At 55.4% G+C, this 17,467-nt stretch overlaps 1 protein-coding gene across 1 annotated transcript in view; it reads left to right on the plus strand.

Annotated features, from left to right (window-relative positions):
• The window catches only part of RAB11FIP3 (RAB11 family interacting protein 3), a gene marked incomplete at its 5' end in the record, with an annotated part of 83,710 nt that overhangs the window by 63,261 nt on the left and 2,982 nt on the right, over window positions 1-17,467 (plus strand). The window contains 7 exons of the mRNA XM_049639135.1: window positions 962-1,111; window positions 3,294-3,428; window positions 7,388-7,423; window positions 11,333-11,426; window positions 11,959-12,062; window positions 14,945-15,085; window positions 16,842-16,923. Coding sequence (XP_049495092.1) covers window positions 962-1,111; window positions 3,294-3,428; window positions 7,388-7,423; window positions 11,333-11,426; window positions 11,959-12,062; window positions 14,945-15,085; window positions 16,842-16,923 — 742 coding nt within the window. The remainder of the gene's footprint in view (window positions 1-961; window positions 1,112-3,293; window positions 3,429-7,387; window positions 7,424-11,332; window positions 11,427-11,958; window positions 12,063-14,944; window positions 15,086-16,841; window positions 16,924-17,467) is intronic.

Below are 17,467 nucleotides of genomic sequence, written 5' to 3' on the forward strand. Positions count from 1 at the left end.
TTCAGTCTTTGAATATAGTATCTCTGTCCACGTATCTGAATTTCAGTGTGTTTATGTATATGCCTCAGGATGATGAGAAGTGAGATCATCCCCATCTCAGTTTACTCAGGTTTCCTTGTTCCTGAAAGCGAGTGTGTGTAAGACCACGGGATTTGTCCTGAGTGGCTTCAGGACTGCTCTTTGGGCACGTGCATTTCTGGGTGGGCAGTGGGCGCGCGCTCCGAGGGTTGAGCAGCCGTGATGGTCTTGGGGGCGTGCACAGGGACCCATTTCTGTCCCTGACTCTGCCTGTGAGACCCTCACTTGGTTCCCCGAGGCCCCTTTCCAAAGCTCTCAGATTCGTGTGCCCGTCAGTGGTGATGAGCTTAATCCAGCCCTGGTGGAGGTGCTGGTGGAGCCACAGCTGTTTCCTGTTGTCCCTGGTGAAGCGCCGGGCCTCCCAGCACTGGCTCGGCTTCTGCCAGCCTCCGGCGGTGCCGGGGCACCTAGTGCTCTGGAAGCTCTGGAAAGCGGGTGTGCAGGAGTGACCTCTGTCTCAGAAGGATGGGTGCTAGCAAACCCTTTACCTTCCCTGCTTGGAATCCTGCTGTTCTGAACTTGACATCCCAGCAGACGTCTGCGCTCACACTCTCCAGCAGTTGTGTGAAGACAGCAGCTGCTGGTACGGGCACAGGTGCATTTGCAGGAGACGCGCCGAAGTGTACCGGGAACTCCCGGTTTCGAATACTTGTTACAAAATAAAGAATAAAGAGTCTTGCTTCTGAAATGATGATATTTGGGATGTGTTAAAATCTATTGTTAAAATCAATCTCACCTGTTCATTTCTTTCTTTCTAATGTGGCTACTACAGTGTTTGAACCCCAGCCTGTGGCTAGTAGCACATCTCTGCTGGAAGGTGCCATCACAACATCGGTTCTGGAGCCACCAGTCACAGTGCGTTGCTTTTGTGTTGCCTTTGCAGATCCCACCTGCACAGCCAGTCCGTCGTCACGGTGATAGGTGGCGAGGAGCATTTTGAGGACTATGGTGAGGGCAGTGAGGCAGAGCTGTCCCTGGAGACCCTCTGCAATGGGGAGCATGACTGCAGAGACCCCGCTTTCCTCACCCCCAGGTAATGCAGCCCTGCACTGCCCTGGCATGTGTGTGTGCGTGCACGCGTGTGAGGAAACGTGTGCATGTAAGTATGTCGGAGAACATGTGTGCATGTATGCACATATGTGGGAGAACATGAATGTGTGACTATCCGTATGAACACATGTGAGACCATGTGTGTGTTTCCGCGCACACATGTGTGAGACCACGTGTGCGTGTATATGTGCGTGTGTGAGAGAACATGTATGCATGTATCGGCATACACGCGCGAGAGCATGTATGTGTGTGTCCATGTGTACACACGTGTGGAAGACCATCACGTGTACATGTGTGGGAACATGTACATGTGTGTACGCGTGTGAGAGAGACCACATGTACATCATGCATCTATGTGCACGTGTGAGAGAATGTGTGTGTACACGTGTGAGAGACCACGTGTGTATCTGTGTGTGCACGTGTGAGAGAAAACACCTGTGTGTCCGTGTGTACATGTGTGTGAGAACATGCGTGTACGTATCCGTGCGTACACGTGTATGTGAGAGAGAACGTTTACAGTCTGCCCTCAGCGATTTCAAGTACACGATACCGTGTAGTTACCACGTTCTACGTTCGAGCCTTAGACCTTACTCCTCTTGGAGCTGCACGTTTGTACCCTTTGATCAGCCTCTGCGGGGGCTTTAACATCGCAAGTGATTCTTTGGATTCATGCCCAAATTGTCTGGAACGTTCTGCATGAGTAGGCCGAGGTGCTAGGTCTAAAGGGTGAGACCTTTGCTCATGGAGTAGATCCTCTCCAGCCCACCTTTCTCTTAGGGCTCCGCGTGTGTCCAAACAAGGGACCTGTGGACCTGGCAGTCTTTTGCTGGTGACTGGCCCATCTGAGGACGTGCCTGCCTGTGCCAGCGAGGTCCCGCCTGGCTCAGCGGCTGCTCTGCGCCAGTCGCGGATCCGCTTGGCGCCAGGTTCCTCAAACCCTCTCTGTTTGCCGACAGCGGAAGCCGAGTATCTCTGAACCTGCAGCCGTGAGGCCCTTCTTTTGCCGAGACCGTTGCCCTGGCCCAGAGGACCTGCGGCCCGGGAGAGGGCCTCTGTGGCGAGCCTCTGGGAGTTGGTGTGAGCGAAATATGTGCGTGGTTTTAGCAGCTTTTCTTTCCACGTGCGTGTTCGTGGTGGTGTGAGGCAGAGGCCAAGGACTGGACGCTGCTAACCCCGTGTCTGTCTAGTTGGGGAGTCTTTCTGGTCTGCTCGTCTGTGCCTCCCAGCCAGCCTTTTCAGTATTTTCTGTCTCAGGTGTGACTTCTGCGCTACCACTAATATTTCCCTTCAACCTGTCTTCACATGGAACTTCCAAACCAGCTTCCAAAAGCCAGCAGGTCCTAATGTCTCAAGGACATCACTGCCTTCCTGCTTTCATCTTCCTGTAGTGGGTGTCCCGCCAGTGCTGTGAAAGTCCATTTAAATTAGATCACAGGGAGGAAAACAGAATCTTGAGTTATTTTATTTAGCCAGTTAATTTATTTTTGAGAAAGAGAGCGTGTGCGTGTACAGGGCGGGAGCACAGAGAGAGGGAGAGAGAACCCCAAGCAGGCTCCGTGCTCGGCACAGAGCCCGACGCTCAGTCTTAGGATCGTGGCATCATGACCTGAACCAAAGTCAAGACTCAGACACTCAACCTACTGGAGCTACCTAGGTGCCCCTGAATCCTGAGTTTTTAATGAAGGCCTTAAAAATGACAGAATTGTTGGTGATCGTCATCTATGCATAGTTCTGACACTGGTGGGCTTTAGAGCAGCGAGTAAAGGAGCTGCAGTACAGTAAGTTAAGCCCCACCTGGAGACGCGTGCTCTGCTCTCACACTGGTGTGTTTTTGACAAAGGACAAGGCAGCAGCATCTCCAGTCATTTCGCTTCTTGTTAAAGAAGAGTTTGTGTTTTACAATGAAGCCCATGGGCTACCTATTTCCTCTGAGCACCTGACCAGGAAGGAGCAGATGTGTGGCCAAGTCCCCTCACTGCTCCAGCTGGTGTGTGTCACCGGTCCTAGAGGTGACGCTTGAGGGAGGTGGGCTCACAGCAGTCTAAAAGCAAGAGCCAGAATGTTCCATAGCCTGACACAGTGCTTTTGTCCAGCCCCTCTGTGGGGTCACAGATAACCTGACGGGTCCTCGCTGTCTTCTGAACTGACACTTCTCGTCTTTCTAGCACTGATCCGCTTGCCGCAAAGCTGCACAGCATCCTCACTGATGAGGCTTTTGAGTTTTACTGTAGCCAGTGCCACAAACAAATCAACCGCCTTGAGGATCTTTCTGCTCGCCTGAACGATCTTGAAAAGAATAGGTAACTGACTAGTGCCTGGCCTTGCTCTGTTCAAGTGGGAGGGAGACTCCAGTCACCCACAGCTCCTGCCAGTGGGTCTGGCTGGAGGCGCTGCTCGCTCGGCTGGGCTGAACCGCAGCCCGGAGGCAGGACCCCTCCCCTGCCCCCCGCCTCCCCAACCCTGCATGTGCTGAGCGTCTGCCCTCCTCGCCCTGTGCATGTGACACCCTGGGTGTGTGCTGCAGCCTGAGCCACTGCTTCTGTTCCCAGGGGAGGAGACTCCCTTCCCATGCTGTGTGTCCTGGGAGAGGGAACCCAACGTACGAAAGAGAGTCTGCCCCCGGAAAGAGATACATGTTTCATTTTACTAAAAGGTTTCTTTAACTGGGAGTCACTCGAAAGAGCTTTGGGAAATTTAAAGTGAGATTTGGTCTTTAAAAAAAACAAATTCGTAACAGCTTTCAGAAGTATATGTTTACATCCAGTGAGCTCTTCCTTGAACTTACTACTTTATGTTGTTGGGGTTTTTTTTCCTCTATATGTTGTTTCTTTAAAGTTTTTTTATTTTTTTTAAATATATTTTTAAAAACGTTTGTTGGTTTATTGTGAGAGAGAGTGAGCACATGCACTCAAGCAGGAGAGAGGCAGAGAGAGGGGGAGAGAGAATCCCAAGCAGGCTCCACACTGCCAGCACAGAGCCCGTGTGGGGCTTGAACCCACAAACCATGAGATCATGACCTGAGCTGAAGTCACGAGTCCGATGCTGAACCGACCGAGCCACCCAAGTGCCCTTAAGATTTTTATTTTTAAGTAATCTCTACACCCAGGGTGCCAACTTTGCTACCCTGTTTTCAAAATAAGCAGCCGGGACCCGGCATGTGCCTGCTGCTCCCTGGCCTTGGTCATCCCCGGTCTGTCCCTCCTCCCCGTCTCCCAGTTCTGGTTTGTGTCAGAGTGTTAGCCTCCCTCTCAGCCATCTGTACCCAGCCCTACTCAGGTTGGAGCTCCAGAAGGAGACCGTTCCTTTTGCTGGATCCCCACAGCTTCACACCCTCCAGTTAAAGAAAACATGTTTGAGTAGCTTGCACATATTGACGTCCATGGAGCATATTGTTGATTTAGGCCCCAGGCCAGCAGAGTTGGTGAGTAACCCACAAAGAGCTCTCACACTGGGCAGGAAGGGATGGTTTGTGCTGGTCAGTGGTGTGGGCTCCCAGGCGGCAATCTCAAGTGGCTGTCTGAAAAAGACGGGACATGGCTGGTGGGAGGTTACATAAAATGTGGCAGAAGGGCAAGCCATCCTGACAGCTTCAGCCTGTTTAGAGTGGTCTTTTTTTTTTTTTTAATTTTTTTTTTTACTTTTTTAAATTTATTTTTGAGACAGAGGCAGAGCATGAATGGGGGAGGGGCAGAGAGAGAGGGAGACACAGAATCGGAAGCAGGCTCCAGGCTCTGAGCCATCAGCCCAGAGCCTGACGCGGGGCTTGAACTCACGGACCGCGAGATCATGACCTGAGCTGAAGTCAGATGCTTAACCGACTGAGCCACCCAGGCGCCCCTAGAGTAGTCTTCTAAAAATTCCTCCTCTGTCTTGAGGAGCCTGCCCCCTTAGGGCCTCAGCCCAGGGCAGCTCTGTCTTCCTGGTGGGTCCCCGTGGCTGAGAGCCCTGCTGTGCTCTTGACCGGCCTCCAGTTCCAGCTCAGGACATCTGATGTCTTCACCCCTTTGTCTTCCGTTCTGTGCAATACTCACCACACAGACCGCAATCCAGCAAATGCCCAGTTGGGTGGAGAAGATTCTTTGTGGCCAGTCGGAAGCCTCAGAGGGGAGTCTGGGGGGAGGTCCCAGCAGTACCGATGAGAACCTAGCCTTCCAGGGAGACTTGGGGGAACTGTGGCAACTAGGGATTTCGAAGACCCACTGGGCTCTTCCGTAGGGAAAACTAGTCTTCTTGTATGTGGTTAGCTGGGTGTTCAGTGCTCCAGGAAGGTCCCTCCACCCGACTGGTGAGGGGTCACCTGTCTTTCCCAAATGGAGACCGCTGTCCTGCTAAGTGGGTTTGAGTACAGGAATGCCATCTCTGTTCTTGAGAGTAAGCACGAAGACCTGTCTCATCTCTCATTTCTGAAGACTTTTGATGCAGAAGTGATGTTTTGCCGTGTTGAGAACCTGCCGCATAACGGCCAGGATCGCCTCTCTAGGGTCCCCTTTTGAGAGGGGGAGCCTGGGATGTGGCTGAGTGTGGCCGGCAAGTCCAGTGGGGCCTTCTGTCCAGTCTGAGCCATTCCCTGAGAAAGACCCTACCAAGGTGGGTTCATGTGCCGTTAAAATCGTTATTCTCATCGAGACACAACTGTCAGGAAAGTTGTCCTGAACACTGAAGTTAAGGAGATATAAATCTTGCTTGTTGGTTTCCAAGAAATTGTCTCAAAATAAATGTATTTGGTTATGGTTTGTGGATGATGAAAGGTGATTTAGTCCCAACTGTGTTTGGAAGCTTTGATGTCGTTTATATTTTCTACCCAGTGAACCTCGGAATGTGCCCACAGTGATCATACTTTCCAGGTACTTACCGCCTGTATGAAAACAATTCATTTTGTAGAAATTAAGAATACTAAGAAGTTAAGAGTAATAAGGTCTATTTACAAATTATAAACCTCAAAACTGGACTGGCAGTGCAGCCCCTGAATAAGTAAACCGAGTCTGTCCTGTCCCATCAGCCTCAGGGAGTCCCCAGGATATTAGGGTGACATGTGTGGTGTGAGTCGGGGCCCTGCCAGGAGAGGGGACACACAGGAGTGGGCGTGAGGAGTGTGATGAGTGAGTAGCCCCAAAGGGATGGAGCGATGAGGGCCCCGCGGGAACAGCAGCTGTGAAGAGGCCAGGCAGCGGGTGTCCCCCTGACGGCACACCCGTGGAATTTGCTGGGAATTTACCTTCTAGAAGTTGATGGAAATCTGCCCTCTGGCCTGTACCGGAGGCACTCCATGGCAGAACTGCCCGGGGAGGCGCTGGCCCCTGGGGAAGCTGCCAGGCAGGATCTGGGGTGAGCCCCACCAGTGTCTCTCAGAAGCTAGGTGTAGCCGAGGACACGTGGGGACCCTCCCACGAGGGCCCTCTCCAGCACCCTCTGCTGGCAGAGCACGGCAAAGGAAGACTGGGAAAAACGCCCCAATCCTTTTCCACAGAATAAGTGGGGAGGAAGAGTCTGGAAGTGGGTGGCCGTAAATTGGTAGCTGACACAGTGTAGGTTTTTCTGCCCGAACTGTGCGGGAATCACAGGCGTGTCTCGGATGAGCAAGCTGAAGGGAGACGCCATGGGTCTGGTTCCTGGCGTGGGAGACGAGGGTTGTCCTTGTGTTGGAAGAGGGCGTGTGTCTTCTCGTGGGCTGAGGCCGGGAGCTTAGCAGTTACCTTTGAAAATAAAACTCGGGACTTCAGCAATGAGAGGTAAGGTAAGTTTGGCCTTTTTTGCCACCTCAGAGGATTCTGTCAGCCGGACGATGGGTCCCAAGGCGGCAGGGGGAAGGGCTTCCAGATCACCGCCCAGGCACATGAGGTTTCAGTGCCTGAGTTAAAGTTCGAGTCCGAACTTTCCTGTCACAAACAGGCTTACGTCACATTTCATGTGGGGCCTCTGACGGCCAAGTGATTGGAGGGTAAGCGTTTGGCACGTGGCACTCGTGCAGCCCACCGGTGGGTGTGGTGCTGGGCTCGGCCTCGGAGCTAAGGTCTGGTCGCGGCTCCATCTGGGACCTCTGGGAGTGGGAAAACGGGACTTGGCGAGGCCCTGGGACTGTCCCCCGTGTCCCTGAATGTTTTGCTGAGCAGGCCTTTCTGTGTATGGCGCTGGTCTCGGCGGGTGCTGCACGCTTGTGAACATGCCCCATCCCCGTATCTCTTCAGCCTGAATTTCCTGTTTCCTCCCCTTCCTCCCTGTTCTCTGACACGATTTTCCTGTTTATTTTGATTTTGCACAGTCCAGCGAAGCGGCTCTCCAGCAGGAAGGTGGCAAGGTAGGAGACCCTTGGTTATTTACAGAGATGTTCTGAAATGTATCATTAATCATAGCTCTTTAAAACGTGTTTAGAAAATAGTATCTTCCAAGATAAGTTTTTAAAACTTTGGGAAGTCACCTCGCATGGTTTGGGACTGAACATAATTCCTGGGGATGGGTTGTGAAACCAGTTTCCACCGCCACACCATGCCACGATCAGACCCTGGTTTGTGACAGGGAGGTTTGTGCTGAAAGCTTCCGGCATTGTGCCCATCTTACCAAGTCTTCGCAGAAATGTCCTCGGGCGGCCCTTGGCATCCCCACGTGTCATGTCTGCTGTAAAGTAGCCCACGGTGTTATCCGCGAGGGTCATGGCAGAGCCCTGGTCTGGGTCGGCCTCCTTCAGATGCTCTGCCCTTCACGCCCACGCTGGCTCTCCAAGGTGAGAAGAGGGTGAAGGCGAGCCAAATGCCGAGTTTCTGAAGAACACACTCTTGTGGCCATTTCTCCACCTCCCAGCTTTGGGTCTACCTGTCGGCTTCCTGCGTAAGAGGTGGCAGCACACACAAGTACCCTGTGCCCCCCAAGGCTGGCTCACCAGTTTTCACTGGGCTTGTCTGATGCCAGCGTTTCTCACAGGAAGCCATGGAATGCTCACTTACTTCCTTTCTCCGACAAGCTGCCGCTTCTGGAGTCAGTGATGGCTGTGATATTGCCACTTGCCTCGCCTTCTCGCCGCACCCCTGCCTGCCCTGCCCAGCTAGGGCCTCTGCCCTCTGCATGGGCACCATGGCTGTGGGCAGTAGCACTGTGGTCCCTGGCCTGCGCTAAGTGTGTGTTTCAGGGCTGGGGTCATGCTGCTCCCTGAACCCGTCTCCCTTCTTTTATCTTCATGTTTTTTTGTTCGGCACATCTTGTAGCTTCTTGAGAAAAGAGGTGTCCAGGAGATACATTTTTGAGACCTTGCTGGATACTTGACTCCCGTGTGTGACTTCATACAGAATTTGAGGTTGGGAGCCCCTCCTCTGAGGAGCTGTGCACACACCGCCCAGTACCTCCCAGCGCTAGGGCTGCTGCCAGGGCCCTGAGGCTTTCACGTTTTCTTCGCAACTTTCTCCCTGGAAGCTGAATTTTCAGGTGTTTTCTCTATCCCTGAAGTTTAGAAACTTTGTGATAAGTCTCATGAGTCCTTCCTATTAATTATGCTGGACAGAATGACAGACAGACCGTTTAGGTCTGGGAGTCTCCACCCCTTGGTCCCGTGGACTTTTCTTAGGCTGTTGGATAGCTTCATCCATCCCCCATCCTCCCTCTGGAACCTCCTTGCTGCCCTGTGTGCCTCTGCTCTGGTTCCTCCTGTGACAGCCACAGCGTTTTCTTCGTGTCTCTTCCCCACGTCCTGGTCCGGGCCATCTTTCTAGAGACTTTTCCCTCACAACTGGGGCTGCTGCTGTCCGTGCTGCTGTGGTTGCTTACAGCTGGCGGGTGGCCTCTGGCCCATGTGTGGTGTGGATAGGCCTCGGGCCGGCTGGTGTCCCGGAGGGGGATCTGTGCTGGGCCCGTGTGTGCGGCTCTCCTCCTCTGTAAGGGTGTGGTTTGGAGCCGCTCCTGTGTGGTCTCAGGTGCCGGGCCTCCCTGGGTTCTCCAGAGCGACGGGCTGGCTGCCAGCGCCTCCCTGGCCGGCCGCAGCCCTCCTGCCCCCTTCCGGCGTGGGCACCTTTTCTCTGGTACGGCCCAGTCTCTTCTTTGCCCTTGGCGTGGGAACCTGCTGTGTTTCTTTTTCTAGTGTCTTAGGGGTTTAGTGGGAGCAGAGGTGAAGGTTGTCAACCCTTTTCTGCACTTGTTCTCACCAACCCCCTCGTAGAGGAGCATCGAGACTCCAGGGAACATAACGTGCAGTCCAAACTACACGTTTGTTACAAGTTTGGCATTGCTTTCCTCCTCCCCACCATGTTCCACCCCAGACGGCCTACAGATGGTGACAGGAAAGAAGGTAAAACCTCTCCCCCCAGCCTCCTGCGTCCAGGATGTGGACAGGCCCTGGGGTCCCTGGGCCCGTGCTACCTCAGCTCTTAGTCTCTCTCTGCCTGCTCCTTTGAAATACCCTCTGAGAATTTGATCTTTCCTTCACAGATACCATTTTGTATGAAAGAGTCTAGTCTGCGACTGTTTATAGTTTGGTTCACAAACAGCATATTTACAGTCTACACACGCAGACGCACACACACACACACACACAGTTTTAATCTGCCATTTTACGCTTCAAGCCACCACTAGAATTCTAAGGAAAACTCAGTCACAGGTGCTTTCGCTGTTCACATTGTCTCAACCCTTTACATGTGGCACTGGACCGTGTGGTTTGGAACCTCCAGCTCTGGCCTCTGAGCCCTGGCTGTGTGCCTGGCCTAGATGGAAGTGGTTCTGGGGTCGGTGTGCGTACAAGGACCCGGAGGAACCTGCACACAGCGCAGCCGACCTCAGGACAGGGGGCAGCACCAGCGGGATGGCCACAGGGCTGACGGCTGCCGTGCACAGAAGGCACCCTTGGGGTGCATCAGGCATCTCCCACAGCCCCCTCTCCTGGTGGGTCTCCTGCGTGGTGGTGGATTTAGATACACAAGGCCTAAAGGGGCCACACGGTGAGGCCACATATTAGGAACCCATGTTGGGGCCAAAGTCATGGAGGGGTATTTAAACACAGCAGTTGGACAAAAACAGGATGGCCCTTTGGGTTTAGCACCCTTCGGGGAATCAGATGAAATCCACAGAAAGGTGCTCAGTGTCCCACCCAGGATACCTCCGCTGGACTTCTGATCCCCAGGGGTGAAGATGTCCTCCTTTTTTGTTCCCCTTAGAACATACCTGGAAAAAGATTTAAGGAATGTATCAGCTCAGTCAGTGCTAAAAACGAAATAGAGTTTCATGCCTTTGATGACGTAGAAATCTTCAGTGTAGTTTTTAATAGCATTTTATTGAATTCTTACCGTGTGTTGTGTCCTTAAAAGGAGCTGTTTGTTTATACAGCCTCATTTACACCTCATAATAGCTCGTGATCCCCATTTTATAGGAGAGTAAGGCTCAGAGAGGTGAGCGGCTTTCTCAAGGCCACACAGCTGTGAGCGGCTTTCTCAAGGCCACACAGCTGTGAGCATCAGGCTACTGAGTTTGGAGCCTGGGTCATCGTGGGTAGACTTGCTGCTGGGACTTGTGCAAATGGTCTGAGCGTTTTAAGTGCAGGTAAATTAAGCTGATACAGTGTCACCGTAGCCAGTGAGACTGCCTCTGGGGTGACTGTGAACATAGTTTGCTGAGCACCTGCCAGGGCGCCAGTGGCTGGGGAACGAAGGAGGGGCTCTGAGGCTACTGACAGCACTTCTGCAGGTCCACCTGGCGTGGCCCACGGTGCGGGGCTGCGGCCGCAGGGGTGCTTGCGTCTGCGCGTCTTCCCAAGCTTGACCCCGGGAGAAACTCCAGGCGCGGCCTTGAAAGAGACCCCTGGTCTCTTGCTGTTACTGCCACGTGAGGAGTGTGTTTGAAAACCAGGTAGCAAGAGTGCGTGTGGGTGACGCTGCGTGCAGAAGGTATGATCCCGAATTAATGTTTCACGGGCCTGTGGCCGAGAGGAGATTAGTTCATATCACAGAGAGGAATGAAGTCGTGTTTTATTACCCGAGGACAAAGTACCCTCATCCATTAGCTTCCCAGGAAGGCGGCCAGGACGTCAGGTTCCAAAGAGCAGCGGGGCTATCCTGTGGCCCTTGGGTGGCTGTGTCCTGCCGGGACCCCCTTTGGTGGAAGCCTGGGCCCGTGGTGCTGGCTTCTGGTGTTCAGCCCAACAGATGCTCACGTTTATAGAGCTAGTGACTTTTCCTTGCTGTGCTCTGCTGAAGGACCTTTTCTGGACTGGGCTATTGTTTCTTCTCCACAGGTACCTGCACCAGTCAGGGGCCCTGACCGTGGAGGCCCTACAGGACCCTGCCCCAGACCCTGTGGAGGGCATGGAAGAGGACATTGCTGATAAGGTAGGCCCTGGACCACCTGCAGATGGCACAGCCAGGTCTGAGGACGTGTGCCGGTGCTGCCGCCTTGGGATGCAGGCCATGCTGGGGTGGGGGGTGCCAGCCTCATCAGAGGCCCCAGTGACTGTGCAGTGGAAGGAGCGTTTCCCGTTGTGCATGGAGAGGCCGGTTGTCAGCCGTATCTGTCTGTGGGCCCATCTGGCCGCACCGACGTGCAGGGACTCTGTTCCCCTGACTCCTGGAGGCAGAATCTAGGGGTGCTCGAGGTTACAGGGTGGTGACCACAGAGCCAGACAACGTGTGGAGTCAGAGTTCCCAGAGAGTCCGTGTGGGGGGTTCCTTGGGGCAGGACAGCCATGCTGTGGAAGCGACCCCAAGTTTCTCAAGGGCCAGCTCAGCCAGAAGGGAGGAGGAGTGGCAGAATACCCGCAGCTCTTCCCGGGTCCCTGCTTGCTTCCTCCGTGAGCTGGACGGACCCTGGTCCCGCCCAGTGGACACCGCCTCCTGATTCTGAAGCCCCTATGTCACTCCCGAGGTCGTCTTCCTGGAGAAACGGGTGTCGGAGCTGGAGAAGGACACGGCTGCCAGCGGGGAGCAGCACAGTCGGCTGCGGCAGGAGAACCTCCAGCTCGTGCACAGGTGAGGAGGGCGTCCGTGGCCCTGGCTGCCTGTCCGCGTGTGACCCCGCAACCCCCTTGCTGCCACGATGTGGCTCACACGTGGAAGTGCCCCTCCACCAGCCACCGGGAGCCAGGTCAGGGGATGGTGCCAGCGGCCTCCCAAGCGTGGTTCCCACTTAGTGCTGCCCCCGCCCCCGGCGTGTGTCCGGCCCCAGGGGAGACCAAAGAGAGGCACCACCTCAAGTCTCAGGAGTATGACGGCCAGCACCCAAGCTGCCTGCGCAGAGTGTCCAGGAGAGGCTGGCGGAGGTCACATGTGGAGAGTCATGGAACTCTCTGGTAGGGTCCCCGATGTGTGTCCCTGTTTCCGAGAACCTGTCCTGGCCCAGATATGCCTGGAGATGGGCTTGCTGCTCTGTGACTGTTGCTGTGCTTGGTACACCCCTATCGTCCCCTCTACCGTGTCCTGTGAGGCAGATGCCACCTAATGTGCCATCTCGCAGGCGAGGACACTGAGGCACAGGCCATTGTCAGAGCCAGCCAGTGGGGCCAGGAAGGGTAGGGCCTCCAGAGCTCCTGCACTGGGGAGCTGGACCCACCCTGGAGCACGCGGGCTCTTGCAGGGACGGGAGGAGAGCGGGAGCCACCGGCAGAAGGCACGCACAGTCTGGCTCAGCTGGGCATCCGTGCTGACCTCCCCCACCGTTGTTTTGTCTGCATTTTGGAACCACTCCTGCCGTGTAGCCTCACACCCAGTATAAGGGAGGACGTGTCTCCTGCAGCATATGAGTTTGGCTCAGGAGTGTCAACTCCCTGGGCTGTGCCTGCATGCAGCTGGGTGTCACGGGGACACAAACAGCATTGTGGGGACGAGACAGTGTGGGGAGGCCCTGGAGGCGGGGGGAAGGCTGGAGGCTCTGCCCTCACTGGGCGGCCTGTACCTGGGCCCGGGCCTGAGGCTGGCTCTGCCACACATTCTGTGATCTCAGGCTCACCTGAGTAGGTGTTGTGAGTCCTCCCGATGGCAGGACACAGGCCCGCGTGCACTCACGGCTCCAGGGGTTGCTTGGCTCCTGCCGTGATATGTTCATCCTGGAAGGCACTGACCTTCCCCACCCGTCCTCCGGTCTCCTCTTTGGATGCTGAGAATTAGAACGAGTCGTGTTACTGCACACCTACTCCGTATGTCACTTTAACAGTAGAAACAGGTTCCCTATGTAGTCGAGGGCCTGGGCTAGGCAGCTGCACGCCCTCCAGGCTCTCACGGGAGGGTCTGCCCGTGGCCTTGCTGCAGAGTTGGGTGGGGTCGGCACGCTCATGGAGGGGCTTGGTTCCAGTGCTGCACAGAGCATCTGCCACATCTCCGGAGGCGCGTGTTCTCCCTCCTTGTTCGCGTCCAGAGGGACGTGGATGGGCCACCGCACTCATTTCCCAAGCTGACTGGTGAGGCTTTGTTTGATCTGATGACACTTATCAGTTATCCACGTATGGAGTGGAAAGTCCACGTGCTGTGCCCCGGGGCTTGCCACGTCCAAACCTGTGGTATTTCTTTAGGTGTTGCCTGAGCTCTCCTAAAAACAGCATGCTTCTGCTGCCTTTCCTGCCATCCCAGCGACACCCCCCCCCCCGCCCCCCACGCAGGTTCTGGTGCTCAGCTTCGTACTTTCTGGATCACCACCCCGGATGATCACCTGGGGCGGGCGGAGAGAAGCAGGTTCTGTGAGGCCTTGTGTGTCTGCAACGTGTGTCTGCTGCCAGTGTGACTGGGTCTGGAGTTGTTTGGAAGCAGGGGTCCCCGGGACCTGGCAGGCAGGCTCTGGGCCTTCTGACCACACTGTGACCTCAAGCCTGGCCCTGCTGTTCTTCCTGCCCTCTGTGGGGTCTGAGTTCTCTGCCTGGATGCCGGAAGGGTCTCGTTTCCTGTGCTGGCACGTGGTTTCCAATCTTTAAATCTGGAAGCTGTGCCTCCGCTTTGGGAAGGTTTCTAGAATTATTTCTCTGCACGGCTTGTTCCATTTTCTTATTTGTCTGAACTTCTGTTAATCTAACGTTAGAACTTCTGGACTTTCTCATTTTCTTTACTTTTCTATTCTCTTTGTCATTTCCGTCTTTTAAAATTCTAATATCCTTGTTTTTCTTCTTCAGCTCTCCTGTTGAATTTAAAATTTTTTCTTCTCATGTTTTTAATTTCTGAGAATCACTTTGTAAATTCCCTTCTGGTGTCCTGTTCCTGTTTCCTGGAAGCAGTGTCTTTGCTCTGAGGCCTGGGTTACAGGGCTTTCTCCTGCATGAGGTCCTTTTTCTCTGTTTGCTTTGGCCACTTTGTGTCAACACCTTTCCCATGGTTTCTGGTGATCTTGGGCTCTCCATTCACTCTTACGTGTGAGGCACCCCAAGGAGGTTGAGAAGCCCTGTGTGCATCGACAGCTTGTGGATGTGGGCTCCATGGGCAGGGCCCTGAGCCCTTCTCTCTGGGATGGGCATTCCCTGCTTCCTGCACGTGGGTGTGGTGGTCTGGGAAGGTGCCGGGGTCAGGGCCCCCATGTGCACGTTTCCTTTGTCTCCGGTTACTGCTAACACCCACCCGTGCCTCTCCCATGGGTGACCTGGGTGCTCAGCCTACAGTGTCCGTGCAGGGTGCTCCCGGGGGCGGGCTCCTGGTGGGCTTGTGCCCCTGGGAGGGTCTCCTGGCCACACGCCGAGCGGGCTTCCCGAGAGCGCTGGAGACCGTCCCTGCTGTCACAACTTTGCCACCATCTCGAGGCCCTGGGTGCGGGCATGGGAGGCCGAGGCTGTCTGGGGGGTACGACCCCTCCTTCAGAACCATCCTTGACCAGAGCTGTTGGGTGGGGGGGGGGGTCTCTCTTTCTCTGCTGCCCCTCCTTCCCTTCGCCTTCACAGAGCCAATGCCCTTGAGGAGCAGCTGAAGGAGCAGGAGCTGAGAGCCTGTGAGATGGCGCTGGAGGAGGCGCGGAGGCACCGGGAGCTCGTGTGCAGGATGGAGCGGGAGCGCAGCATCGAGGTGGAGAGCCTGCAGGCCAGGTGGGGCGTGCAGCCCCGGTGGCCGCCCCTCCCAGCACATCCGGTGTCTTAGAATAAAGCCGATGTTAGAGAAAGGGAAAGCCCACGCGAGGAAAGCTGTAAAAGTGCTCAGTGTCACAATTCAAAGACTGACCCTACGTGGATGTCCTTCTGAGTCCGTCTCTAGTTGGGGTTCTCCTAGTCAGAACGCCAGGCCTCTTGCAGACAACTTGACGCAGTGCCTTTGTGCTGCTCCGGAGGTAGGAACCTTTGAAGAGTCAGGAAAAGTGGGGAAAGCAGCGTGGGTTTGCACGCCCTGCATGAGACAGCCTGTCAAGGCCCAGGAGCAGCAGCAGCCACCACGCGGGGTGTAGGCCGGACATGCGGCACACGCGTATGGTTGTCTCTGCGAGCGGGGGTCTTACAGCGTTGGGGAGAGAGAGCCCGCGTGTCCGTCAGCGGAGAAATGCTTGAACAGGCCATCTGAGAGCTCCCCAGAGGTCCTCCCCAAGGTCAGAGAGGGCGAGGGCATCTGATGGCTCATTTCATAGCTGAGCTGGAGCCACTTCCCGAATTCGGGACACAGCAGGTGTAACTAGATGAGCGGGTTTCCAGGCTCTGCAGCCCGAGTGTCCCTCCCCCACTCCTAACGCTGGGGTGCATTGGACTTTACTGGAGAAGAGCTCCTGTGCGTTTTTAAGAGTAGGGGTGCAGGAGGGGCTGCATGCAGGGCTGTGCCAGCCACCTGGACACGAGGACCCCTGGCATGTAGACGCAGTGGGGTGCTGCTCTGGGTTCAGCCGGGCCCAGATTCCGGCTTCCAGAGGACAGAGAAGGACGGGAAAATGCACCTGACATAGGACACACCCGGAAACACACCTTCACCAGGCGATCCAGGTCAGCATCACCTGTGGGGAGTCGTGAGGACTCAGACACCCGATCTGGTGACGAGAAGGGCACCTCCCCCCCATGACCCGTCTCATCACGAGAAACTCCAGATCAACCCAGCGTGAGGGACACTACCAAATAAGTGACCAGAACTGCTCAGAACTGTCAAGGCCACGAAAAGTCAGGAAAGGCCGGGAGACTGCCACAGACCCCAGGGGACAAAGCAGACGAGGCAGCGTGTGCAGTGTGGCCCAGGGACTGGAGGGCACGATTGGGAGATGACATGAAGTCTATGGTTTGATGACTAGTATACCCCGCAGGGCTGTGGTAAAGGCACCACGTGACCACATGACGGGCAGATGCCATGCAGGAAGCAGTACTGGCCAGGCCCACAGGGACTCCACGCCACGTCTGCAACTTTTCTGTAAACCCCAAAGTATCCCCAACCCCAAGTGTATTTTTTTTAATGTTTGTTTAATTTTGAGAGAGAGAGAGAGAGAGAGAGAGAGAGAGAGGGGCAGAGCACAAGTGGGGGAGGGGCAGAGAGAGAGGGAGACACAGAATCAGAAGCAGGCTCCAGGCTCTGAGCTGTCAGCACAGAGCCAGACATGGGAGCTTGAACTCGTGAACTGTGAGATGATGACCCAAATTCGGGTGCTCCACCAACTGAGCCCCTGAGGTGCTCCCCCCAAGTGTATTTAATAACTATCCCAGCGTAAGGGAAAGCTTGGGCCCAGAGCACTTGAGTGGTACGTAGGGTCGGAGCATCTGAGGAGGCCTCTGTGGCTCCCTAGGCAGCTCCTGGCAGGGCTGCCAAGACACTGGGTCTCCCTTGCCCCAAGGAGCCACGTTTCTGGGTTGAAGTCCCAGCTTTGTTCTTGTGTCCCAGGCTGCAGCAGCTAGATGAGGAGAACGGAGAGCTAAGGTCCTGCACGCCGTGTCTGAAGGCCAACATTGAGCGCTTGGAGGAGGTGAGCGGTCAGTGGGGAGCACAGAGTGGGTGGAGCCCAGCCCTGTCACATGTGGACACGCGGTCAGCCAGGCCGGCTCACGGGCCTGCCACCCTCTGCACCTCATGGGTCCTCTGAAGCGAGGCAGCCACACGGCCAGCCACGGGGTGGGACCAGAGGCCAGGAAGCTATGCTGTTCCGTAGCGCAAGCTGTTACCCTGGGCCCACCGGCCCCATACGGTGAGGACAAGGACAGCTCGGTCCCCGCCTGGCTTCCCAGCTTTCTCACGGATCCAAGAGTTCAGTTTAGATTAACCTGTGGTCTGAATCCAGGGATGATGTCCTCCAGGGGCTGACTCCCAGCTGGACCCCTCGTGCCCTGTCCTGCAGCTGTTCACTCGAGAAGCCTCTCCTCCCCTCCTCTCCCCTCCCGGTCACGTGTCCCCTGGGAAGCTCCGAACCCGGAGAACATCTAAGACCACCTGGGCTCTGACTCCCATGAACTATTCCCTCTGGGCAGCCGTGGGTCAGATCCTGCTCTTGCCTGGATCCTTTCTGCCCTGCG

This window comes from Panthera uncia, chromosome E3, assembly GCF_023721935.1.
Source record: "Panthera uncia isolate 11264 chromosome E3, Puncia_PCG_1.0, whole genome shotgun sequence".
In the NCBI taxonomy this organism is placed as follows: Eukaryota; Metazoa; Chordata; class Mammalia; order Carnivora; family Felidae; genus Panthera; species Panthera uncia.